General features: G+C 41.8%; 1 protein-coding gene across 6 annotated transcripts in view; it reads left to right on the top strand.

Moving 5' to 3' along the window:
- Positions 1-22380, top strand: part of LOC137198715 (RNA-binding motif, single-stranded-interacting protein 3) — a 297503-nt gene extending 275123 nt beyond the window's left edge. For all 6 annotated transcript variants that reach the window (XM_067612609.1, XM_067612611.1, XM_067612610.1 and 3 more), the window contains 4 exons: positions 10160-10270; positions 17957-18046; positions 19874-19998; positions 21729-22380. In XM_067612609.1, coding sequence (XP_067468710.1) covers positions 10160-10270; positions 17957-18046; positions 19874-19998; positions 21729-21732 — 330 coding nt within the window. In that variant the 3' untranslated portion in view covers positions 21733-22380. The remainder of the gene's footprint in view (positions 1-10159; positions 10271-17956; positions 18047-19873; positions 19999-21728) is intronic.
- The last annotated feature ends 4512 nt before the right edge of the window (positions 22381-26892 follow it).

The following is a 26892-nucleotide window of genomic DNA, read 5'->3' as shown; positions in this document are numbered from 1 at the left end:
CCTACCTTTGCTGCTTCCTCTGCAAGCCGCTTACAACCAACCTCCATCCCAGCTCCTCCTTACATGCCTTGTATCTTACATACATACATGTCTGATTTAAACAATGTCATTTTTTGTTGTCATTGTTGCCTGCTCTGTTCTGTACCTGGAGTCTTTGCTGCTGCTCTCCCTGCCTTAGGTTTTCCATGTAAGCACATGGAGGGGCAGGGAGCTCCCAGAACAGAGCCATACAGCAAAATATAACTACTGCAAATGGCAATAAAAGTAAAGTGGTCTTGACTGAAGTTGTTTTTTACCAGGACATCCAGCATTTGGACCAAGTAGCTTATGAAAAATAATATAATACATAATAACATTATGTGTTGAGGCACGTGCCAGACTGTCATTAGTTACTTTTATACTTACTTGGTATCTGTACTTTTTACTTGAGCTCATCACCACCTTGCAATTGGATAAGTAACTCTTAACAAATTATTTCCTTACCTTAAAAGTGTTAAGTGCAGTAGCTCTTATTAGGACACTAGCTTGTTTGTAAAGAGATGGAAAGGGTCAGTAGAGCGATATATTGTTAAAAACATTGTTAATTAGCTGCTGCTGATGCAGTGTTGCTGCATGGATTTGTTTACTTTTCTGATGTTTTTCTGTAATTTATTCTGTTAGTGATCTCTAAACTTAGATCCATTAAAATAAGGGTAAACAAGAATTTGCAGGAACTAATAAATGATGTATTAAATGGCAGTATATAACACTATGGCAGAGTTGAGAACTTGACCCAGAGTTTGCTTATTGCACAGTGCACTATGTACCGCTCTGGCAAAGGTGTTTGTTGTTATCTGACTAGATTAAATTTGACAAGTCCATCCATACGAAAGTGGACTCCCGTAGAGGAGCCAGCACTTTGTTAGCAGTAAGAGAGAGAGTGAGGAAAGAAACAGTTTTCAAAATTTGTTTATCCCCAATTAATGGGAGAGATGCACTTGGCACGGAACTTGATAGAAAGTGACAGTGCTTTTTAAAGTGGACAGCTAAATGAGGTTGCAGCTTGTTCTTCCAGGCCTTGTTCTTCTTTCTTTTTTCCCTGTTTATTATTTGTCTTCCCTTCTTTCTTCTTCTCTCATACTGTCTCTCAGATCCTCTAATGCGTACTCTGTTTGGCAGTTAGGCGTGGGATGTCAGAACAGCATGACTGCTTGCCTTTTGGGCTCTGCTCTTTGGTCAGCGCAACTCAAGTCAGCAGACCTTGTAGAAGAGTCAAGTCAAGACAATTTCATTTATATAGTGCCAAATCATAAGAGAAGTTATCTCAGGGCACTTTTCATATAGAGCAGGTCTAGACCATACTCATTACAATATTATTTACACAGACCCGACATTCCCCCATGAGCAAGCACTTGGCGACAGCGGCAAGGAAAAACTCCCTTTTAATGGGAATAAACCTCGAGCAGAACCGGACTCTGGGTGGGCGGCCATCTGCCTCAACCGGTTGGGTTGAGAGAGAAAGAGACAGGGGGAGAGGGGAGAGAGAGAGCAGGATGAAAGACAGCATAGCAACAAGCAAGTTCCACATAGATATGTATAGTTATAATAATGGCAATAAGAATGGTAATAATAAGACTAATAATAATAATTATAGCAGTGGGTGTTGAGCAGGATCATGGAGGCAGTGAGTGGCTTGTAATCACAGATCCAGATTCTACAGCTCCAGAGGCAGAAATACCTGTAGAAAGCAACACGAGGAGATAGGAGAGAGACGAGAAAGCACAAAACTACGGGAGAGAGAAGATGCCGAGTTAGTAACATGCATTAATAGGACATGAATGCATATAGATTGAAAGGGAGAGGAGTCTAGGCCTATAGCAGCATAACTAGGTGATGATCCAGGGCAAGCCTGAGCCGGCCTTAACTCTAAGCTTTATCAAAAAGGAAAGTTTTAAGCCTATTCTAAAACGTAAAGAGGGTGTCTGCCTCCTGGACCCAAACTGGAAGATGGTTTCACAGGAGAGGAGCCTGATAGCTGAGGGGTCTGCCTCCCATTCTACTTTTGGACACTCTAGGAACCACAAGTATGCCTGCATACTGGGAGCGCAGTGTTCTAGTGGGATAATAAGGTAATATGAGCTCTTTTAAGATATGATGGTGCCTGACCATTAAGGGCTTTGCAGGTGAGAAGGATTTTAAATTCTATTCTCGATTTTACAGGGAGCCACTGCATGGACGCTAATATGGTAGAAATATAATCTCTTTTCCTAGTTCTTGTCAGTACACGTGCAGCAGCATTCTGGATCAGCTGGTGAGCCTTTAGAGACTTGTTGAGGGTGTGTGATGGTCAGTGGTGTCAAGTGCTGCACTGAGATCTAACAAGACAAGTACAGAGAGAAACCCTTTGTCGGATGCAATTAGGAGGTCATTTGTAACTTTCACCAGTGCTGTCTCTGTGCTATGATGCGCTCTAAATCCTGACTGAAAATCCTCAAATAAAATATTGTTGTGTAGAAAGTCGCACAACTGATTGGCGACTGCTTTCTCAAGGATCTTAGAGAGAAAGGGAAGGTTAGATATGGGTCTATAGTTGGCTAAAACAGCTTGATCAAGGGTAGGCTTTTTAAGAAGAGATTTAATTACAGCTACTTAAAGGGCTGTGGTACATAGCCTGTTACTAATGACAGATTGATCATATCTTGTAAAGAATTGTTAAGTAAGGGTCAAACTTCCTTAAGCAGACAGGTTGATGGTTCAGATGAAGAAATCGTTTGAAGTTAGTTTGGAAAGGTCGATGGGAGAAAAACAACCTAAATATATCAGGTTTTACAGCTGTTTCTAAGGTTCCTGTGTTTGAGGTGCCGGTTGAGGGCAGAAGGTGATGAATTTTGTCTCTAATAGTTAGAGTTTGATCATTAAAGAAGCTCATGAAGTCGTTACTACTGAGAGCTATAGGAATACATGGATCAATAGAGTTATGACTTTTTTTCAGCCCTGGCCAAAGTGCTGAAAAGTCTCCTCTATTAATGATGAGTAATAGGCAGCTCTGGCACCACAGATGGCCTTTCTAGATGTTTTAAGATTATCTTGCCAGACTAAGTGAGATTCTTTCAGATTGGTGGAACTCCATATCCTGTCCAAGTTTTCACGGAGGAAAGGAGGAAACTAAACGCCCTAAAAGACAAATACACACATGCAGCGCACACAAGCCTAAAACACATATTGTTTAAGTGCGGAAACCCATTCTTGATGCTAAATCTCACACATAAAGATTATCACACACACGCAAAAACACACACACTCAAATTCACTTCACACTGCCAAAGAGTGTGGAGTAGCTGCACTGCCAGCCAAGCGCAGCATTGCTGTCTTTCCCCATGACTTATCCACCCACTTTTTTTCTCCTTTGCCTCACTCTGAACTGTATGCGCTTCAAGTGTGTATTTGCTGGAGTGCACTGGCCCTTACGTACTGTAGGTGAATTATTGAATTCCTCTCGGTTGCACCCCAGCCAGTTCTCCCTGGCTCCAGCTTTGAATAGATGCTCACTGGGCCTCTTAGAATTGAACCATAACTATCTGTCCTCATCTGATGGGGGGGGGGGTGAATCAGAGCACTGTGTGATACCCATCTCCCCGCTTGACATTAAAAACGCTCCGCGGATTCAGAAGGGGAACATTATGTTGGTCTCGTGGATTTGACTGGTGAGGCAGAATTTGAGACGGGGCTACAGTTGTCCTTGAGTTGCTCTGACTGCTCTTTTTATCCTCCCTCTATGTTTTCATCCCTCTCTCCCATGCATCCTCTTTCTCTCTCTCTCTCTCTCTACTTCTTTCTATACAACTCCTTCTCATTTCTCCCTCCTTTTTTGCCTCACTCCATCCCTCCCGCTTCTCTTTCTCCTTCTGTCTCTCTCTTCTCTACTGCTGTTTCAGAGGACAACTGCAGCCACTGTGCCTGTGCCAGCAAAAAATCATCTGTTCAGGGTTAAAGTTTCATTCATATAAGAGAGATATTGTTGCAGTGCCATGGGGTGACTGACAGAGAGATTGAGCAGTCGCATTTTTCACTGTGAGCTTTTTGCCTCGAAAATTTGCGATAGTGGCAAAAATACGTTTTGAGACAAAAGCTGATATGCTTTGGTGAACAGGCTTTATTAGCTCGCTGTTTTTTAAATTGGATTTCTAATCTTTTTTTTTGCTTTTGTAAATAGAGCAAATATTCTGGAGAGATCCTTGTGTGTGAAATGATCCATTTGTCTATAAAAGGCAGTCAGACAACAGCTGATAAACGAGTGCAGTCCGAGCGTGGAGAGGAATGGACCTCCCATGAAGACATGACAAATACTGTTACATGCTTCATCTAACACCCTTATTCTCTTTCGTACACACATATATGCGCACACACACACAGAATACATAGCACAAATCCAACTAAATACAGTGTCCTTGTCAATGAGGACATGTCAGTTATTACTTTTTGATAATAACCTCATTACCATGAGCGTTCTGATTAAATTAATTGTTTGGATGTCTCTCTTTCTCACACATGCTCATATACAACAATTGTTATGAACAATATCAATCATGGCCAATTAGTAACAAATATGTCACCATATTTTAATTGTAGCCTACAGCACCACCCATTCCAACTGGTGTAATTTTGAAAATTCTGAATCGCGGTGGTTTTTATTGTAATTCAACCTGCATCATCTGAGATATTGCACATGATGGACAGACAAATAAATCAATAAATGGAAGGGAGCTGATCCATCATCCCTCTCATTTTCATTTCATTGTGGAGGACAAACAGATACACAGTAGATAAACATCTTTGCCAGAGGTGAGATATCCTTCATCGGTACCAGGCTCCACATATTAATCTGTTAACATACATTGTTGTGGCCCCTCGGCTGCTTCATTTTCACAGTAATGATTTCCCTGTAGGTTCTCATGTTTGCAATTAGGCTTTTCAAAACCCTTAAAAATGAGATTTCAAATTTCAACATGATGGCAGAGGGCTAGATAAGCAGCTTTCTGCATCAGTGTCAACTTGTGTGGCACTGGGCTTCATTTATTGCTATTCAACAGCGTGCACCGCTGTTTTTCTGCTCCTTCAATCTAACTGTCGGGTAAAACGAGCAACTCACCTTCCTCACTTAGTCTATGGTACTCTTATAGACAGACTGTGTTGGTAGTAGTAGGGCAGCCCTGGTAGTCTTATTTGCCCCAAGGAGGGATTCATGCTGCGGATTAGAGCAAAAGACCCAGGATGTTGGCTCTCTTTTCTGGGCTTACAAGAACAGAGAAGGTGCCTGAGGGCGTCTCCAAACTGTGGCCATAGTTGAGGTAGGCAAAGGCAAAGTTATGGGTAGTTTTTGTAAAGTCTGAATAAAAAACAAATAAAGAAGAAGGTAATTAAGAACCTTTACAGTACACACACATTCAGATCATGTCAGAGCCAATATTGTGTTTTATTTTGTGGTTTCTATGGCTACAGTTTCATATACCCATCAGGTGGGCAAGCCTGTAGTATTTAGGGTCCCTGGCATTCTGTACTGTATATAGTTACCAGTCAATCATCAGCAGATGTTCTGTTATAACACCAGGCTTTCCAGACCAATAACGACTGACTGAACAAGCTTAGTCTGTGTGTGTGTGTCACTGGAGATGGAGAAAAGTCTATAGTACTAACCCTTCAGCAGAATTACTGAGTTCCATGGCGTGGAGCTGGTGCAAGTATCCAGCAGCGTGTGTGTGTGTGTCACATTTGCGCAGACACAAAACACACTAACATACACACCAGCATCAGTATCCAAACCACAGAACCTCACATGGAGAAACCCAACTGTCAAATACACAGAGGAATGTGTTGAGTCAAGCGCGGGTCCTCTTTCATGTGGACAACACAAGTGATGCTTTGTTTGAGTTGAAGACTCAGGGATACAGCCGTGGTCATTGTTTAGCATTTTTGAGGCTTTTAATGTGCCTTTTTTCTTCTGTGTTGAATGAAATTGTCCTTTTTTCCCACCGGTGTTCATGTTTCACCTGTCAGAAAGCACATTCACTTTGAAAACTTTTTTTTTTATTTCTTACTTCTTCTTCTTCTTTAGGCTATTAGTGATTTTGTGAACATTGTCCAAACAGTACAGAACACTGGTTTCCATAACCAAAGACCTTTCTGCTAGCAGTGAAACATCATCATCACCTATGAGGTGAGGATCGGTGTATATAAGCTTCTCTTTGTGGCCTCGGGCTGTTTTCAGTCAGAGCGAGGGCATTGCTACCGCCCGAAGGTAGTGATATATCAGCAACAGTTTGAAGCAACACTGTAGATAGGCAATAATGTTGGATATTATAACCTGCAGCAGCAATAGAGATGATCAAAATAGTTGGCTGTAGGGGTGCTCTGATCAGAATTTATAGATACTGATCACGGTTATAAGTCATCAAAATCAGCCAGTTTTTACAAGATTTTTATCCGGAGCCTCTGCAGAAGACATACAGTAAAAAAACACATAACCCGTCTCTCGCTCTAAGGTTTCATGCTCCTATTTTTACTCTAAATACTGTTATTTTATATTAAAGATGGATATTTATTGTGACCAGTGCTTCATTACATTTTGTAATACTTGATTACACCTCCCAAACTAAGCAAAGGTATCCTTCTGTCTATAAAAAGTCTGGCTAGGTCTCACTCAACTGCTTCACAAAACAGATAGAAAACATTAAAAAGGCTGTTTTGCATATCTTTTAGACACACAGATACAAACCAAAAAGTGACATCTCAGTTGCAAATGCTTGATGGTAGTCATCGTCAGTCCCAGTGTGATGTTGCTTTCACATTCACAAAACTGGATGAAATACTGCAATAAACTAGCGATCAAAGTCACATTCAAGCAAATTGGCTTCTGTTGTGGGCATACAAAACCAAAGAAATAATCCTCAAATACTGTTTTATTGAATAACAATACTCTTTTTTTTTTTTTTAAATCTCATACCGTGTTATCAGACTCCCCCAGCTAGATACTAACAGCCCAAATATACTACCTACCTAAATGTGCTGTATGTAAACAGCTTACTGGGCGAGGTGGAGATCCTTCAGCCATAATGGCTCAGGCAATAAAAACACTCACTATCTGTGTGACATTTATGTATTTGCTTTGCCTATTTTACAATTGTTATATCTGATCAGCAAATTCAAAGACTGAGAAATGAATATCAGCTGATACAGATCAGCACTCCATCAGTCGTAGCAGTCGCTATTTACTTGTAATGAGCAGTCATTAAAAAACACTGCTGGTTGTAAGATTTTTTACAAGATTTCTTATTTACTGTACATGGTCTCTAGTCGTTGAGTGTATATCAACGTATTTAACAACCAGGACGCTGATATCATCTGTCTCCTGTCTGGAGCAGGATCAATACCATCTTAAGCAAGATAGGTTTCTCACAGACACACATGTAGTCGCACAGGCACACACACACACACACACACACACACATACACACACACCATAACATGTGCATACATTTAGGAGATCTGTGAGGATCATCTCATACATTTGTAACAGATACATCTGCAGCATCCATTATGTTTCTCTCTCTTCATCTTCCTCTCTTTTTTCCACACACACACACACACACACACAGAGGACAAATCAAAAAATATATATTGTCTCTTTGTGTCAGTCTCTCTCATTTTCTTTCTTCTCTAGTCTGTCTGTGGACAGACACACAACCAGGTAGACACCCACACACACACACACACACACACACACTAAAACCCCCTCTCTCACAGACACTCAGTCTCACAAACACAGAAAATCGAAATCACAAATCGGCTTAACTCTCCCTGACACGTCTGTGAATTAAGCCTTTCCGTTGCTCTCCCTTTCCCATTATAAAGGCATTGTCAGAGGCTGAATCAGTAACAGGTAGCCCACAGCTCCTGCTGCTTCCCTCTCACTCCTCTCTTTCTCTTCCCTTCTCCCTTCCTCGCCCTCTCTCTTTTTCTTCCTCTTTCTTTGTCTTCTCTCGCTTTCTCACTGTGTGTCCCTTGGCTTCCCCTCTCCTTGCAAATTCTCTCTCCTCCCTCCCTCCCGTCCGCCTCTCCTCACTGCCGTCTTCCTCATGACCTCCATCAGCTCTCTCCTTAATCATCTCTCTCCTGTCCTCACAAACACTTTCTACCGCTTTCCTCACTTCCCCTCGACTTTTTTTTTCATCTATCACAGCCAGTAGTAGAACGGAACTAAGTATTAGGTATTTCCATTATGTGCTAGTTTATACTTCATTACATTTTGCAGGGAAACATTGTACTTTTTACTCCACTACATTTATTTGACAGCTATATTTACCACCTTGTAAATAGTCGACTTGTAAAATACCCAACAGCATATAAAGTAGTTAAATTTAATTTCACCTTGACCAAAGACATCATTAAAATACTGCTTACACATAAAGGCATTTGTAATAATAAGCCAGTTATATAATATATAATAACATAACAATGACAATATGTTTTTAAATGCGCTACTTTTACTTTATATTGTTTACATTATTACATAAACCTGCAATAATATGTCACTACATCTCCAGATCTAAGCACTGAAATTGATGAGTAAAAAGCTATCATAACATTTTGAAAACTACAAGACAAATAAATGTGTAAAAAGACAGTAAAATTGAGAGCCTGAAAGCCAAAAAATTATCTTTAGGTTAATCACTATGAACGACACCTTTCACGTCACACATTTTATCCATTGTTGTAAAAATATCGATTACAGCCACTTTTAGTAAAGGATCTGAACATTTCTTTCACCACTAATTGCAGCTCCTCAACTTCTGTTCATTCCACCCGGTTTCTTTCTTTTTGTCTAGAGGTGAAACTCCGTGAAGGATCACATGAAGCTTGCATATGGAGTTGAGGAGGGAGAGGAAGAAGAGGAGGGGGAGGAGGGAGGAGAGAGAGAGAGAGAGAGAGAGAGAGAGAGTTAGCTGACTGTGTTGTGAATGCAGGGAGTAGACAAGCAGAGCGATTCTGACAGGCTGTGTCTGCACAGTTTGTTCTCCAATAAGCCCACACAGAGTCACCAGTGGGGTGCGCACATGCACACGCACAAACACACACACACACACACACATGTATACGCTATTGGAGTTGCACACTTATATACACACACATAGACACTTTCTATCTTTTTCACACTTGTGCACAAATGCTGTTACACAGAGTGTGTTGCAGGCTTACCCGCAGACACACATAGGCACACTTACAGACGCACACACACACACAAAGTGAGAAGAGACGCGAGCCGAGCAGAGGAAGAGGGCTTGGTTTTGAACGCGTTCCTCCCGAGGCATCAGTGCTGGGGAAATGGAGCTATCATGACAAGGGATGAAAGAGCAACAATGGTTTCATCACTTTCCCTCATGTTCCACTGCACCGTGAAAAAGAAGCTCCTAGCGTTCTCATCTGCCCGTTAGGGAAAACATGCCGCGCATTATACCAGGAGGGGAGGCTCGCGAGTGAGTGAATGAGAGACAGGGAGGGAGTGAGAGAGGAGAAGCATCCTCTCTCAGCAATCAATGAACGCAGATATTGACCATTTTTGATGGACCAAAGACAATAGTGTGTATTGATCTTGAAAATATCCCTGTGTTCTGTCGCTGTTTATTGACACTGTCCCCTTTCCCTTCTTCTTCTTCTCTGGCTGTGTTTATCCTTATATCACCCCTGCTTGGGCCCCACCCTTTTTTTTCTTTTTCTCTCCCACACTCTCTTCACTGCTTTTATCATTTTGACAATTCCAAAAAACTTCCCCAACTTTCTGCTCCTTACTTCCTGTTTGCTTTCTCTCTCCTGCTCTCCATTCCAATTTCAACTTCCTTTAACCTTCCCTGCCACCTCCGTCCTTCCTCTCACCTTATTTTCTTTTCTACAAACGCTCATATCTACCTCCTGTCATTTGCAAAATCAGTTCACTTGTTCTGTCTTTTCTTTTTCCGTTGATTTACTGTATATTTCAAAAGGACTAGCAATCGCTTTGTGCTAACAGGGAAGCTAATGAAGCTAATGGGGATCTGAAAAGAGGAATTAAAGAATATACACAATCTCCTCTCTTCTGTTGCTCCCTTCTCCTCTCACTTTCTCCTTGTCTCTTCCTTCCTTCCTCCAGGGTGCAGTGATCACGCCAGCCATGGACCACACTATGTCCATGCAGCCTGCCAGCATGATGGGCCCTCTCACCCAGCAGATGAACCATCTGTCCCTGGGCACTACAGGAAGTGTGAGTATAATCCTCACTGCACTGCAATGATGGATACCATCCACATACCGAAACACAAACACAAGCGTGCTCTTACTGTCTATAGTTGCCGTAATTCGGATGAGAGAAAGCTCAGAGTTGATCAAAATGCTGATACACTCATCTGAGGCGGTTTCAGTTGTTACCGGCAGTAAGCTTTAGGAGGATCAGGAAGTGCTTTGTGCACTTTCTGCTTGTCTGATAGGTGGGAACACTACTCGGGGCTGGAAAAACAACTGAATTCTCATGATTTTTCCAGAAAACAAACAATTAGATCTACATTTTTGCTTACAGTTGATACTAAGTCACAATAGCCTCTTAAAACAGGCTTATTCTGCCACCAGCAGTTGGTTTCAGTTGAACATTCTGTGTCTATTGTTCTATTATTGTATTGTGTTACATTGTGACATCATAGCTGTGTCCAAAATCATTCCCTTATTCACTCATTCACCGCTCCCTGTATAATAGACAATAAATACTTAACTTAATAATGAGCAGCAAAACAAGATTTCAGGGCACTCACTAATCATCATCATTTAGCATCATCACCATCAGATGTAGAGTCACACGGTAATTTTAGCATTTCTAAAATGTGGAGAGTTGCATTGTGGGATTGTTAGCATTTTGATACTCAAATACAATGGCGTAGGGTAGAGATAATAGGGTAAATAGTGGGTGATTTTCAACACAATCTCAGTCTTTTGTCACATCTGTGACCAACCAAATATTGACAGCCATATTTTACCTACTCCCCAAATGCTGTTGTTAGGGCATTATCTGTAGGTATTCTTTTTATTACAGCTGTTTTGTGAATTTTGATTAATTAGTTTTTCTGCAGTTTACTGCTAACATGGCTATTATACTACGTTGGCTGCCCGAGGCTAATACAACACTCTAAGCAACTGTTAATTTACTGATGGGCTAACTGTTATGTTTTTTACTCCTTTTAGTTTATGTGTGTGTGTAGATAAATTACTGTGTAATTTCCTATGGAGACTTAATGTTGATCTTTAAGTTGTGATACTTTGTTTCTTCAGGGACATGTAACTACTTTGACAACTATGGTCTCTATGCTTTTAAAAAAAAAATCAGGTTCCTCTCATAATGTACTAATTCATCTTGACCTTGGTCTAACTCTTATTTGGATGATCTCATCATTTCATCATCATTCCACATTTGCCAACTCCCATCTTCAGATTATAATTGACACAGCAATTTACATAGCATCTCTTAATCTTTTATTAAATTACCATCACTTTGGAAAGCACAGCAACCAATTTCATCATGTGTTACTTGCTAGATTGATAAATGAATGTAAATGCAGGGAGTAGCATACACGTAATTTTTAGGGTTGATGAACCCATGATGTAATTTTGGAAACTACACCTATTCCCACTGCAAATCTGTTCATAGACAGGTACTTAAAATGTATTCATAGCTAAGTGTTTCACTGTTATTCTTTTTCATCATACAGTACAAGTCCAGCAAGACTAAATATCTAAAAGTACATCCGCTCTCAAGAGTTGAGACAGAAAATTAAGTGTTGAGAAAGAAAACAGCAGGTCTCCATTACGCCATAGGTATGGGTCAGGAGGATAATTTGGAGGCCTCTTATTTTTGGGAAACATTATTCATTTAGTTCAGAAACAAAGTACACACTGAGTGAGACAGGGATTTTACTTTTCTTTTCAAGAGAGCCAAATCGTCTTAGGCTGTCGCCACATGTGCTCTGCCATGGAGCTGCCGTATCATTTGTTTTACACTGCATGCATTCACCACCAGATATTGGGAGAGCACATTTCCTCCCTGATCTTCCACATTAAACAGATTTCCTGCGAAGCTTAACAGTGTGACAGGGCTCTCTGTTCTCCACCTTCCTCACTTTCACCCTCTAATTTGTTTCTTTCTCACACTTTCTGTCTCCCTCACTCTCTAAATCACACATCAAATCTATCACTCCATCAGTTTTCTTTATTCCACACACAAACACACACACACATGCTTACAGTCACTGCCCCCTAAACCAGGAACTCCCCCCTGTTTCAGGATCAAGTCGACTTAGAGGTGTCACACAGTTCTGAAGCCTGACTTCCTGCCCTAACCCTGCTGCCCGGGGGCAGGCAAGCAGGCAGCTTTGCTCCGGCACTACGTTTGATCTCTTTGTGTGTGTGTATGATTGGAACAGTGCTGTATTGTACAGTTACCCATGTGTTTCCAGGTGAGCTGTCAGCGACTGTGACGCCATGTTGGCTCTGTCAGGAATGCCCCCTCCCTAATCTGCCCCAGCTGTGCTAACAGCCTGGATTAGAGACAGGCTAATCTATGATGATGGCTTCTGATGTTTGATGGGTTGTATTATAGCAGAAAGTGGGTTAAGGCACTCTCTCTCCTTTTTTTTTTATTTCTAGTTTACTCTCTCTGCCCCTCCCCTTTCTGCCTGCTTAGCTTTCCTGAGGCGATATGCTGTGTAGCATAACTTTTCTATGGCTGAGCTGCACACACGGCATGCCACACTTGATCATCTCTGGGAATTGAGACGTGTTTCCTATAAAGCTCATTCTTAAGCCAGATGTGAAAACTCTTTCATACTGCCTGATTGGGAAAGTCTGTTAAAAGAGGGGTTGGGAACCAGGATCTTTAACTATCCATGTAGTAAACTGGACTTGACACCACATACTCTCAGAGCACATTCCTCGAGTGTACACGCATGTGGTAGGGTTGTTTTGATTGCCCCCACTGGTCACGTGACTTAACATTCGCCACAGAAGAGCACCTGCCATGAGCAGCGTCTCCAACGTCAACAATTTATCATGCCTCTGGCCGCTGAAGGAGAAGCCACACCTCAGAATACTCTTGGCTGTTCCAGGACTCTCTGCGGCTGTTTGTGTATGGCTGTGGCTTTCTTCTCTCCAAGAAAAGAACCAAATGTTCCCGGTCCACCCAAGCAGTGGAACTGGTGTGGTGACCGTAGCTTTCCGAGAACGCTGTGTTATTTTGCGCCGTCGAGAGTGTTGATCGGCACGGAGGGTCAGGCCTATTAAACAGGAGTGGCAAGGAAATCCTCTCCTCATAATGAGGAAGCATGGATCAGTGCTCTCTGATGGTCACTGCTTTGGAATTCGGCCTCTTCTCCAGAAAATGTTCTGTTTTAAAAAAACATCTCTACTCACTCAGCTCAGTTTGGTGTCTGTCGGTCTTGGCAACATGATTACAGAATGCTAGAAACCTCAGGCTTACTGTTTATGGATGGCACACATAAACATGCCATCCATGCTCCTCACTGATTTATTTTATCATGTTTGGTGCATATTGCTCTGTTACTGATTTATTTACCATCTCGGAGCTCCCATCACTTAACAGGAGTCTATCTGTCATGGCTGGTGTTTGCACATGCCACTGTGTCGCTGTGGATGTGCATATGCTCTGTCATTTTAGTATTTGTGTGTGTGTGTGTGTGTGTTGGTGTGCATGTGCGTGTGTGTTTGCACGCATGTCAATGTCTGCGTTTGTGTGTGAGCGACACAGTGTTTGACATGACAAGAGGTGACCTTCCCTCTGTGTTCTCCATCCTATTCCTGTCATGGCATGTAGAACCCAGGTCTCTGTTGTCATGGTGACAGTGGTGATTGACAGCCTCTGTGTCCCTGGAAGACAGATTTGTGTGAGGAGCTTTCCGCTATTATCTGGGCTGTTTCCCTTTGTTTTCTTTTGGGAAGTATGAGTACAGTATGTTATTCTGCATTTCCATAACTGTGCATGGCTATATTTAACCTTCACTCACCCGGGAAAAGTTTACTGACCATGCACACTCTTTTCTTGTAGCTTCACATTCAGACAGTAACACATGTTGACACCTGGGTGATTCCCAGAGCCACTGAGCAGAGGTCCTTGCAGGACCTTGAGGGAAGTAGTTAAGGGAGGGACATGCTTTTATTGCATTTTTAAATTTTACAGTGCATTTTGAATGTTTTAGAGGGCTCACAGCCAAGAACTATGGTGCAAGAGTTTTGCCACACTTTAAATTTAATGTCCTGAATTTGAAATATGTGATCTATATTCAAAGTTTGTTTTATGAATTTAAATTATGTACTCTAAATCTGAATCGTGTGCTAAATATTAACTTAATTCTGAATTTGTGTGAGAATTAAGGGCATCGGCTTACAGGAAGCAGCAGACTCAGGGGTGCAGTCAGATCTTATGCCTGAAACTTTGGATCTGGATAATAAAAAGACCAGCAGCAATTCTGTCATTTGAGGCTTATCGATGCATGCTCTGTGGTACAGAGGGAAGCGGTTACTGCACAGTTTGGGTTTATTAATAGTGTTTTACTTTTACTTAAAGCTGCATCAAGCAATCTTTAAAGTAGCAAAAAAATCACATGTATAATATGGGGTCAGTAATAGTGATGAATGATGAGTGAATGTTGGATTTGCATGAATGCTAATCTTGCCTCCTATCTGCTGGATGTGTAAATAGATTGCTAACACCTTCACCATTTCAACTCAATAAGAAATTAAATTAAATCAGTCATTGTTGTACTGCCCACAACTGACCAAAAAAATCTGTTAATACTGCTTTAAAGATAAAAACCTGAAAAACCTTTACCAAATTTAAAAGCCTAAATAAAAAAAAAACACATCTTTACACAAAAATTGACTCTTATAACAAACAGAGCACTACAATATAACAACTGCATCTATACTTAAACTTAGTAAACCAGTAAAATCATATACTGTAAAAACCTGCTGATAAGAATGTGTTTAAAGAGGTGATTTAAAAGATGACACTGACAATTTGCCAGTATAAATCTCCTCAGGCAGGGTGTTAACATAGCCTAGGGGCCGAGATATGGAGGGCTTTTCTTGGTGAAGTGGTACAGTGCTGTGATTCACAGCTGCTGGTGTGCAGCCCCAATAGTTCCCATCATGTTGGAGTCCCACAGCTAAGATCAATAGTCATCAGAGCCCATCCTCACACCGCTCTGCCATTAATAACCTACACTGAGTAGCTGGATGCTCTTGCCTTGACCAACTGTTATCCTCCACCTTGCAGACGATGCAACAGAACAGCACGTCACCAAAGATGGGATTGATAGATGTGGAGACTGACAGAGAAGTGGATGATTTATTTAAACATTTTAACATGCTAACATGCTGTGCTCCATTACATCGGAGTCAGAACTACAATCTAGGAAGATTGTATTCTTGTTAACGTGGAAAACTGAATGCAGAAAATTATCTCATCATCCTTTTATCCATCAAACATAAGCTGCACCTTCTTACAGTATATTAAGCTGTTGCCCAAACCACTGTGGTACCAAAATGGGTCCGTCTATGGTATGGATTTTTGTCCTGGCATTGCTGCATTGCGGTTTGACTTTAGACTGTAGTTATAGGTGTATGTCATGGAGAGTGATGGTAGAGAAGAGACTTAAGGATTCCACTCACACCAGCCTCGTTAAGGAGCTATTCAGGCCTCCCTTTCATCAAACATACACACCCGCCATCTGCTTCAGGCGCAGGTGTGTGTGTGTGTGCGTGCATGTGCATAGATGTATATGTGTGGCTGTGTGCTACAGGACTGAAACACCATTTATTGCCAATTAGGGATGCTTTATATTGCCCAAACCTGTCCCCTGACTATGGACACGGAAGTATTAAAAGAGTTGAGATTGGACAAAAACCATCTTTATCACCATAGCAACCTATTTCACTGGAGCCGGGCTTGACATCCCCTGACTTGCCACAGCAGCGACTGCAGAAATATGCCCTGCTCAACCTGCCACATTAAATAGGTTAACTAATGGTTATGGTAGGAGAAAAAATCTTATCTTATTAAATTTTCTTGTTAAATCTAATTTAAATTCTTTTTGCAGTCCTGCAGAGAAATATAACATTTCAAATGGACACGCTCCCTTTGACAGGGAGATTTTGATATTGCTAATTATCTCCCGCTTCCCTTCATTTGCTTTCATGCAGCCCTCACAGGTGAGTTGGCTGAATAAGTAAATGGGAAGGAGGGGTGAAGACAAAAAGTCTGAGGAAAATTGGTATGCATGGTTTCGATTCACCAGGGAGAAGGTCACTTCAACAATCTGATAGGCCCTTTTAGACGATAGCAGGTTGAGTGCGAGAGAGAGAGGGAAGTGACAGGAAGGTGAGGGGGAAGAAGGGATGACACAGAGAGGTAATGTGGTAATGTGTCAGGAAGTCTGGATATGCCGTCTCACCCCATCCTGAGTGTGACAGCCCTGAAGGTGCGATAACCTTAAATTCACACAGTCACACTCACATACGAACGCACACTAACATCCATCCTAGGGCATCCTCCTGGCCATGTGTAGCGACGGTGGGGGAGTTAATCACCCATGTCCATGGCCTTTAGCTGCTCTCATTAGCGGTGAGCGGTGGAGCCGTACCCGATCCATTAGCAACGCTGCCGGTAATGACACTTCACCAGCACCGCCGGGCCCACAGCCAAGAAAGGCTCCACAGCTCCTCCACATCCCCTCCATTACTGCCTCCTATAGCATACTGCCGCTACACTTTTCGTACTGGCAGAGGGACTGAAAGGCAAAAGGAAAAAATAAGACAGAAGAACGGGATAGTACTTCCCTTTTTCCTTGGTCCGGAAAAGCAGCAGGAAGACGAGGAGAGGCGGAGAGGCAGCCTGGTGGCTTTTATCTGGGATCACATCCGTTGGCGCTGTACTGCAGCATTATCGTTCCAAGCCTCTTTGTCTTTGTCTGTCTCTCAAAGGCACACACACAGACACACACTCACACACTAACACAGACATGCATGTATGTTCCCAACACACACACACACACACACACACACACACACTATACACAGCTGCATGCTGGAGAACACAGTTGGACAGACAAAGTGATAAGTCATCTTTTATGCACAGGCATGTGCTAATTAAAAAGAAGCACACACACTGGCAATTCAGGCTTTCACTGGCATGCGTGTTCACCACCACACACACACACACACACACACACACAAAGTATTCACAGCAAGTCAGAGAAAAAAGGCTCACACAAAGTGCCGTGTCTTCATTCATATTGCATGTGAAAGCCCCGTGGCTGTCATGTAACGGAACCTGTGTCACATCTGTAAAATGGCCATCATGGAGCGAGCTAGCACCCAGTTAAAAGCCAGGGCAGGCATGTCTAAAGGAATATAGGCCACAGGCAACAGACCTCCTGCTTTCTCTTCCCTCTCTCTCACTCCCCTTCATTCCCTTTAGCTTCTTTTTTTTTTTTTTTTTTTTCTTTTTTACTTTTTATCTTCTTCTCAGTTGTGGCCCGGTGCATTTGCCTGCCTGTGAAGTCTTGGTGGAGCAGCAGGACACCTCTTCCTCCTCCTTCTCGTCTGCCTATCTCGCAGGCTGTCTTCTGCTTTGCTCTGCTCTCTTAAGCGTGCACACATATTCTCTTAGCGCCCTCCAAAGGACGCTGGGGGCACAGCAAGCTCCTTTTCCCAGTGGTTTGGGATGGCATTGAGATAATATTTTTTTGATATTTGGAAAGTACTCGTTGTCAGCTATCATATTTTATATCTGTGCTTTTAATTTGTGTGTTTCATGTTATATTTATTTATAATCATATTACATTCAAGTGCAAGGATTTTGATGTGTGTCTGTCTTTTGTTTGTGTTTCAGTACATGACTGCTGCAGCCGCCGCGGCGCCTATGCAAGGGACCTACATTCCCCAGTACACTCCTGTGCCTCCAACAGCCGTCCCTGTCGAAGTAAGACCCACACGCATACACACTGTACTTGCCAATAATCAAAAATAATCTGTTGATGTTTACCCAAAGGAGGGCCTTCATTTCTCCTGACAGCCAACTCACTTACACCCACAAGCGCTCACATGCCTATTTCTAAACCTGCTCACCACATCGACAGACCAAAACAGTCATTAAATAGACAGATTACATTTGAAGCGCACGGAAAATTGTTCTTATTCCCCAAACAAATGGCCTCACACCACCAGTGAATAACAAGCATGAAAACTGCAAGCAAAGCAGGATGAGTCAGAAGTTTTATAGTATTTGGGAAAGACATTTGAAGTGCAACACAGACTTTGTCACTTCCTCAGCGGCTGTCTGAGCTCCTGGCAGGTCGTGCAGTCCAGCCAGAGAAATGATGAACGTGGAAAGCGGGCGGGCAGGCGGGCAGGCAGGCAGGCAGGCAGGCACGCAAGCAGGCAGGCCGGTGAGGAGAGCGGGCCGGCTGTCTGGCGGCTGACAGTGCGGTCGTATTTAGATGGACTATCAGTCGTGTATCAGATGACAGCAGCTGAAGTGAGACACAGTGCCAGCGGTGCTGTCTCTCTTTCTCTCTACCCACAGCCAGTTCGGGCTGGTAGGTAGTTGGAACACACGCATCCGTCAGCTACGGAGCTCTGGTTAGCCCACCAGCCACAGACACTGACAGTTTCCCCTGACAGACCCATTAGTTCCTCCTCCCCCTCCTGCAGTATCTCCCCCTCCTTACAAAGTTACTGGCTTCCTCATGAAGGAGCGGGACGATGGAGAGAGATGTAGTTGTAGTGTAGCCCAGGGCGCCTCTTACCTATTTCATCCTCACCAGCGTCCTCTCAATGCCAGCGTCAGCAGCGGGGTGTATATCACTGTATCAGCCGGTGTCTGGAGGGCTGATGTATGTACAGGACACAGTATCCTTGAGAGCTTGTTAAAGGTGATTGAGATGACTCAGTGATGAGGGCTATCGGTAATGCCAGACACATAAAAAGGCCAAGGGGTTGTTTTGATGAATTCAGTCCACACAGCCATCCTTTATTATCTCATATATAGATGTAAAATCCTGCAAGGATAAATAGCACATTTTGTACTAAAGAATTTTTTATTTATTATGTACATTTGTCTCCCCATGCAATGTCAAATCACAGTAAGGCGATGTTACCTCTGCATTCTGCATTTTGTGTTTCATATTTTATTTAACAACTTCAGTTCAGATTATTCATCTTTCCTCCCGATAAGGTAGCTTCATTGTTAGATGAAAGATGCTTTTTCTTTCTTTCAGTGCTTAACTGAACTGTTTCACACTTGACTGAAATATTCAAATTTAGGAGAGCAATTATTGTATTAATTTTTGTACTGTGCAAAAATGGAAAATTCTAGATGTCTTCACCATTATTTTATATGCATTTCCTTGTTATATGTCTCAACATATACATGTATTGGTATATCACTGAAATAGTTTAATATGTCAGTTTTATATGTCAATTCAAATCAGTTTTATTTATTATATTATATATCATCTGTACAACATATAATAACTTCAACCCTTGATTCGGTTAAGGAAAACACACACACACAAAAAACCAAACTTAAAAAGATAAAAAAAGACAAAATTCAGGAAAAACAACAAAGGAGGGATCCCTCAGACATGCAACAGTACAGATGTACAATATGTACACAGTAGACAGAAATAGTTGTAGCGGCTTTTTTCTTTATACAGTCACATACATTTCAGCAGGAAGTGTCAAGCGGTGCAGAGAGATGCTTGTTAAAGTTCCACACTGACACATTTTCCCCTGTGTGTGTCCACAGGGAGTGGTGACGGACGCCTCCCCCCAGACAGTGGCTCCCTCGTCACAGGAGGTGGCTGGCCAGCAGCAACAGATGCAGGTGGACAGTGCTGCCGACCATGTTCCTGCTTACTCATACCAGTCCAAGTAAGTCAAACAGTGAAGCGGGGCAGTTGCTGTCTGTTCTTCTCAGACTAGTTTTTATTTATTAGTCTCTAAAATATATCATTATTTTTTTATTGTGATATACACTATATCATATATACCAAGATACTGAGGTATCGACTCCTTTAATAAATCTGGGTGTATTAGGTTATGGTAGGCAATGTTTAAAATCAATGAGCAGGGCTTGCTTCCAAACTGGTTGTGATGTCACAAAAACATGCTCTTGCGTACGTCTTAAACAAGATTTAAGGGGAGCACAAAGAAACTTTCCCCCCTTCAGCAGGCGACTATAAACAGCCATCTAGTATCAGACTCTGCACATATATCATTCTGTACAGCGAAGCTCAGACATCCAACTGAAGGAACAATGAGTGAAACTCATTTTTGAGTAAAGGGGACCTTTAATTTTCCAGAAAATGTATTGTCTATATATATGTTTATAGATAATGTTAACTTTAAGGTAAATTACATATCATATCCGTATCACTTAGTCTTAGTAAGCACTGTTGACTCACATCAGTTCACATTGTCTAACACATTAAATCTTTTATAAACAGCTTTTTCACTCTTACTTGTAAAGACAAGCTTCCTCCATGAATTATTTGGCATACTGAGGGGAAAATATACAAAATCAGCATTTGTGAGATGTTTTTCAAATAACAAAGGCAGTAAATTTGCACGCTACTGTATTTCTCTTTGACACATATTTTTGTTAAAGGTCCTATATGGAAGAATTGTGAAGCATTTTATATGTATTAATCGCCAATGAGTGAAAATCCAAAGGATGTGACGTTTCGTGCGCGCTCCCGAGTACTTTGCCTCTCTCCCGCTAACAAACAACCAGCATCTACCACGACAAAAATTTGTGCTATCCAACTCAAAACACCCTGCAGATATTAGCTCTCCATCTAATGAGACAGCTAGCTGCCTCCGTCAACCATTACACATTTCACAACAAAACGCAATGACAAGTCGCCCACGCCCGAGCACACACACACACACAGCTAAAACAGCATTTCCTCAACAAAGGAGCAGAAAACAAGCTATAGAGCAAGACCAGAACATAGCTTAACCCTTGTATTTTTTCTGTTGGTGGTCCAAAGGTTGTAATAAGCACACATTTCACAACAAAACCACAGCGCATTGCTCCACCAACCACCCCAGTCGGATGGTTGATCAACGCATATTTTTGCGGGTGGGGCAGAGTGGATCGGCTCTCACCAGCCAACGGCCACAACGCAGCAGGAGCCTCTGTGTGTTTGCTTTGTGTGTGTGTGTGTTTGGGGAGGGGGGGCGGGGGGGGGGATTGCTGACTGACAGGGAGTGAGAGATGCTTTGCTGAAACATGCAAAACACGACGTTAGAGATCTTTTATGTTATTATGAGAGGTGTAAGCAGGGAAAAAGACATCACATGCAATAGTCTTGCTCCGCTGCTCCCTCTGCGATTATTATTATTATTATTATTATTACACACTGCCATTATAAAATGACTGAAATTATTCCTGGCTGCTGCTGTCATTTGTTCATCATTTTTGGCAGCAATTTGTGCTTTTGTGATCTGATCAGAACAGTTGAGTGTGCTTCATTTTGCTGCAGTCCTCTGACTGGACCGTCAGCCGTCAGTGCTGCTTTTATGTGTTTGTAATATTCTGCTTTGATTACAACTGCACATCTCTCTCTCTCTCTTTCTTTTTTCTCCTCCTTCATCAGATAGCAACAACCTGAGAGAATGTTCCTGTGACAGCGTTGCCTTGAGACAGAAGGTGGCTGCACTGTGAATGTGAGGAAAAGAGAAAAGAAAGAGATTGCTTCCAGATCGCCCAGGCACCAAAAAAGAGACACTTTTTTCATTTCCTACCTGGCCTATGAGAAAAAAACAGCAAGGAGGAGGCAAAGAGTGCTGAGGAAGGGGATGCGGAAATTGCTGGGCACAGTGCAAAGAAGTGAAATTGTTTTGTCTGGGAACCTGCCTGAAGGGCTGGGCTGAAGCTAGAAAAGTTTCTCAAAGAAAATTCTCAACCAATTAAAAAAAAAAAGAGAAAAAAAAAAAAACAAATACAAAATGACAAAAAAAAAAGGTTGAATGCGAAGGTAGGTGATGAAGTTTATTTTGTAATTAGAAAGGGGGAGTCAAGTTTGAGATACACACAGAGATTGTCTTCCTCAGATATTAAGCTACAATTTCTTTTCACTATTTTTTATGTTCTAGTGTTAAATTTTAGTTTTCTAGATATATTCGAAAAACAAAGTGTTTTTTCTTTCTTGAATCTTCATGGCCTTAATTTGAAGGGCGCCAGAAACTTTTTACAGAGTTAAAGTCTGACGTCTGGTTAGGAAAAAAAAAAAAAAAAAGCAAACAAAATCAGTCTCTTGGACCACTTGGAGGGTACAAGACACTGGATGAGTTGTTATAAAGAGGAAAAAAGAATCTATCACATAAGCTGTACAGATTTAATAGAGAAGAGCTTTTTTTCTTTTCTTCATTAGAAGAAAACTTTGATAATTATTATGTCAGAGGTAACTAAGTGTCAGAAGAAAACAAAATGTCTGTCGGGGGAAAAAGACTCGAGGGGGGGAAAGATGAAGCTTTGAAGAGATTTTTCACAATGAGGAAAAAAAAGAAAACATAAGAAAACATGCTGCATTGTGGATGCAGTCTGTTGCAAATGCTGAACTTGTTTTTTATTATCATAATTATTATTTTACAAGGCAAAGTTGCTGTCAATGACATTAGTGCTTTTTATCTGCCACATTTTACCTTTTTTATGAGCTTTAAGCTGTTTTTAGCCCGCTTTGCTTGTCACACTGCAAAAAGTTAAAAAAAAAAAAAAAAAAAAAAACTAAAAAAAAAAGAAAAAGAAGAAGAAAAAAATATAAAACAAATGAAAAAAAAAAGCTACAGAAAAAAAAAAAATCTGGCAGTGAAACAAAAACAGTAGATACAGTAGGAGCTTACGGTTTAAACCAATCAGTGCAAAAGCAATAGAAGAAATTGTTGACAATTTCTGTAGTCTTTCCTAGTTGTGGATCAAATGCAGCCCATGGATGGCCATTTTTATACCAAAGATGAAGAGACACTCTGAACCAGAGTTTTGTTTTTGTTTTCCTTTCCATTTTTCAGTTTGATTTTGTTGTTGTTGATGTTGTTGTTGTTGTTGATGTTAATGTTGATATTGTTGTTGTTGTTGTTGCTGTTGTCGTCGTTTTTTTATTTGACCTTGATGGCCGGACCAGTCCTTACTATCCTTCTTAACATCTTCTTTTCACCGGTTTTAAACTCATTTTTCCACGGTTGTCCATGGAAACACACACACATACGCGCACACACGCACACACACACACGTAGACATATCTAAACATGCGCACACATACACAAACTCATGCACACATCAAACAGTATTTAAATATGTGATGCAACCGGTGGCAGTTCTACCAAAACTTCACTTCCTCTTATTGTCTTTTCATTTCTTAATATGTCTCATCACTTTTTCACGATGCTTTCACACACACACACACCGTGGGTGCATTCCACCTCTCTCTCTCAGATCCTGCAGGGAAAACAAACAGATTGGGGAATGTTGTTTGCTACGCTCCGTGATTGTCGTTGCATTGCTTCCAGCTTCGTCTTCTCAGTGATTTCTGTCTTCAGTCTTTTTATCACTTTGATTCAACCATAACTAACTCAACCATTTCTCAGCATACTGAGCGTCAGTGTTGAACTGGGAATCTCCCTGCTGCTGTTTGGCCTCGTTTTAATCTTTGACATCTAGACATCAGAAAAACCCAGGTCACTTTTTTTGAGTATTTACCTGCTCAGAATACCAAATGAGTGTCGTTTACTGCATATTGTACGTCAGGTAAGTTCTTAGACACAAAAAAAATATACAAAACTGACTTTGAAGCTTTTAGCAATGATTGCATAAACTTTATGGGTCTTAATGGTGGATTAAAATAGTTAAGAAGTAGCAAATGCTTGAAGTTAGTCATTTGGGGAAATATGTTTATTTTCTCTCTTTCCGATAAATGAGAAAATCAATGTCACTCTCATGTTAGCAGTCGGTTAGCTTAGTTTAGCATAAGGTGGACAAAGCTAGCTTGGTAACAAAATTCGCCTACCAGCACCTCTAAAGCTCACTAATTAACACTTTGTTAATATATTTTATATTTCCATATTTTGTTTGTTTAATCCGAACAAAAAAACAAAGTGCAAAAACGACACTTTGTGGTTTTACTGGTTTTATGTGCTGGACTGTTTCTTAGCTGGGCGCAGTAACACTCCGAAGTCTTGACAGCGGAGACCACAGGACGTTTCTGTGCCCCCCCCTACCCCCGAGAAATATGGCACTATATCTTTAAAACGCATCCGAACAGAAGCAAAGTTGACGACATCAGTAAAATAAGGAACTTTGCTTTGTGAGACCTCTTTCCATCATTATACTACCAAAACTCTGTGACACTAACCGAGCATGGAGGAAATGTGTGTTTAAAGGCTAGAAAAGGATCGTCTATCTTGAACATCCACCTGATCATTTGTCCAACGCAGGCAGGGAAGGTCAGCACACCTACGGGAACTAACTAGGCTCCTTACCAGCCATAACAAGATGTTGATGGCAGCTCCTTCCTCGACCTCACAGCTGAGTGTCAGTTACACCCCTAGTTTTCCCAATTTGTTGCACAAACAAACCTGTCTCATCTCATCGGGTCTTTCCATCCCAGAGCTGCGTGAGGTTTTACGATGACTTCATCTCTGAGGATTGTCGTCCCCCCCCCCCCGCAAAAATTGCCTGCAGGACAGTGGCCTCCACTACAGCAGCCTATGTGTGTGTCTGGTGCGCTGTGTGTCTGCTGTGTTAGTTCACTCTGCCCCACAGTGGTGCTACAGCACTAAAAAGACCCAGTTTTTCCCTGCTTCGCTGGCACCATTAATGTGCCATGGCCAAACCAGGCTCCTTTGCTCTCATTTTCCCTCGCTGTCATTCTCTCCCTCTTCCCCCTCTCTTGCGCTCTCTCTGAGGTTTCTTCTCTTTATTGGATGGTGCAGAAGCAGAACCACAAACCAATTTCAGTCACTCTCGCAATGAGGCTTGACGGGCCCAATTTGTCTCCCTCCAGGGCAATAGGATCCACTCCAGTGTCCCTCAAAAGACCCCTTTCTTCCAGACAGAGAGGGAGCTTTTTGTTTGGTGACAATTGCAATTGAGCTCCTGCAGTTCCTGTGACTCATTCAAATCTAAGTCCAGCGTTGCTGTGCTGCATTTTGGGAAACGATGGCATGTTGTGCACATTATAGGCAAGCTATGTCACCATGTGTGGCGATGTTTGTACGTAACAATCAAACTGTACATTGAGTGCCTTTTAACAAAGCTTCCAAATGATTCCAAATTATCTGTGTGATAGTTTAAAAAAGCAAAGCACATGGAAGAGCTTGTTAAAGAAGTTGTGCTAATGAAACGCTACACAATATCGAAGCTACTCTATGGTGCTAAAGAGGAAGCTGTCTCGGGCTTGTGCCTTCATTGTGTGCACTGATCTCTGTGACGAGCTGGCCACCGTTGATCATTTGGCCATGAACTCTCGCTCAACAGGCCACTTGATGACAGACAAAAGAACCAAGCACACAGGTTCTTGTAGTGAACTACACCGGTGAAGCCATATGTACATTTTTTTCCTCAGTCACACTGTAAATACTTTCTGTACATTCATAAGCCTGCCACATGTCTTCCATCCACCAACGGAGGTCAAAAGCCAAATGTGTCATTCAAACTGTCTCTAAATGACCGCTCAGCTATTTATTGTCCAATCAAATCAACACCTGCCCTTTCCCTTTCATCTGATCTGCCACTCACCACCTGCTTTCACTTGCCTGGAGGCCATGATTTGCTCTTATCTTCCGGCAAAGTTTCTGCCACATTACAGTTTATGTCGGCTAATGTTGGGTTGTAGAGCTCCCTGGACGTGCCTGCATCGCTCATCTGTTCGTCATTGTTTCATCTGCTCTCTGTGTTCCATCTCTAAATCATTTAAAGTGTCCTGATTAAACAACAGAGCTGCTACACTATCACTTTACCAGTTTTAAGCTAGTGTGTGTGTGGGTTTGTGTGCATGCACAAAGAGTTGTTCTACTCAACGGTTCAACTTTTAGCAAGGTTATGAATACGGCATAGCTATAACCGAGTTCTCTAGACTTTTACAGCTGCTGTTTTATAGAGTACAGAAGACGTTTTTGAAGCTTAATAGGACTCTTAATGTGGGAGTTGCACATCGGAGAGCAGAGCGTCCTACAAATGGCCTGAGATTCAATAATAATGGCATTATGGAAAATAGGATTACAAATAGCCAAGAGATTATGGAAAAAATGCACAACAAAGAATATCCGCTCTATTTTGCTAATGGAGATTCAAGAAATAAAAAGAGGAAACTGTTTGCTACTGGTGTACAGTACCTATATTTCATGGAGAACCTGAAAGATTACCCGACTGAACAAACAGAAATGGCTTTTTCTTAATAGCACAATGGCATAATGTACCTTTTCAGAATACCAATATCTTCGTGGAAGTGTACAGAGGGCATGCCTGCAATTTTAAGGAGGCTGTAGCAGAAACGCTCTGCTCCCAGTCAGCCCATGTGTCAGCACAAACCAGGAGCCAGCTATACCAAGAGAGAAAGTGTATGCGTGTGTGTGTGTGTGTGTGTGTACTGTATGTGTGTGTAAGAAAGGGAGAGGGGGGGATCATTAGCTCCTGTTGCCGGGCAGAAGTGGTCATAGCCGCGAGTTTCTTTCGTCTTCACGAGGCAGTGTGTCAAAGAGGCGTTGTGCCGTCCCTCTGTACAGGTCTCTGGGACCAACTGACCCCTCACTAATTAGCAACACACA

The sequence above is a fragment of the Thunnus thynnus genome, chromosome 15 (genome assembly GCF_963924715.1).
Source record: "Thunnus thynnus chromosome 15, fThuThy2.1, whole genome shotgun sequence".
Taxonomy (NCBI): domain Eukaryota; kingdom Metazoa; phylum Chordata; class Actinopteri; order Scombriformes; family Scombridae; genus Thunnus; species Thunnus thynnus.
This window is presented reverse-complemented; position numbering and strand designations above follow the sequence as displayed.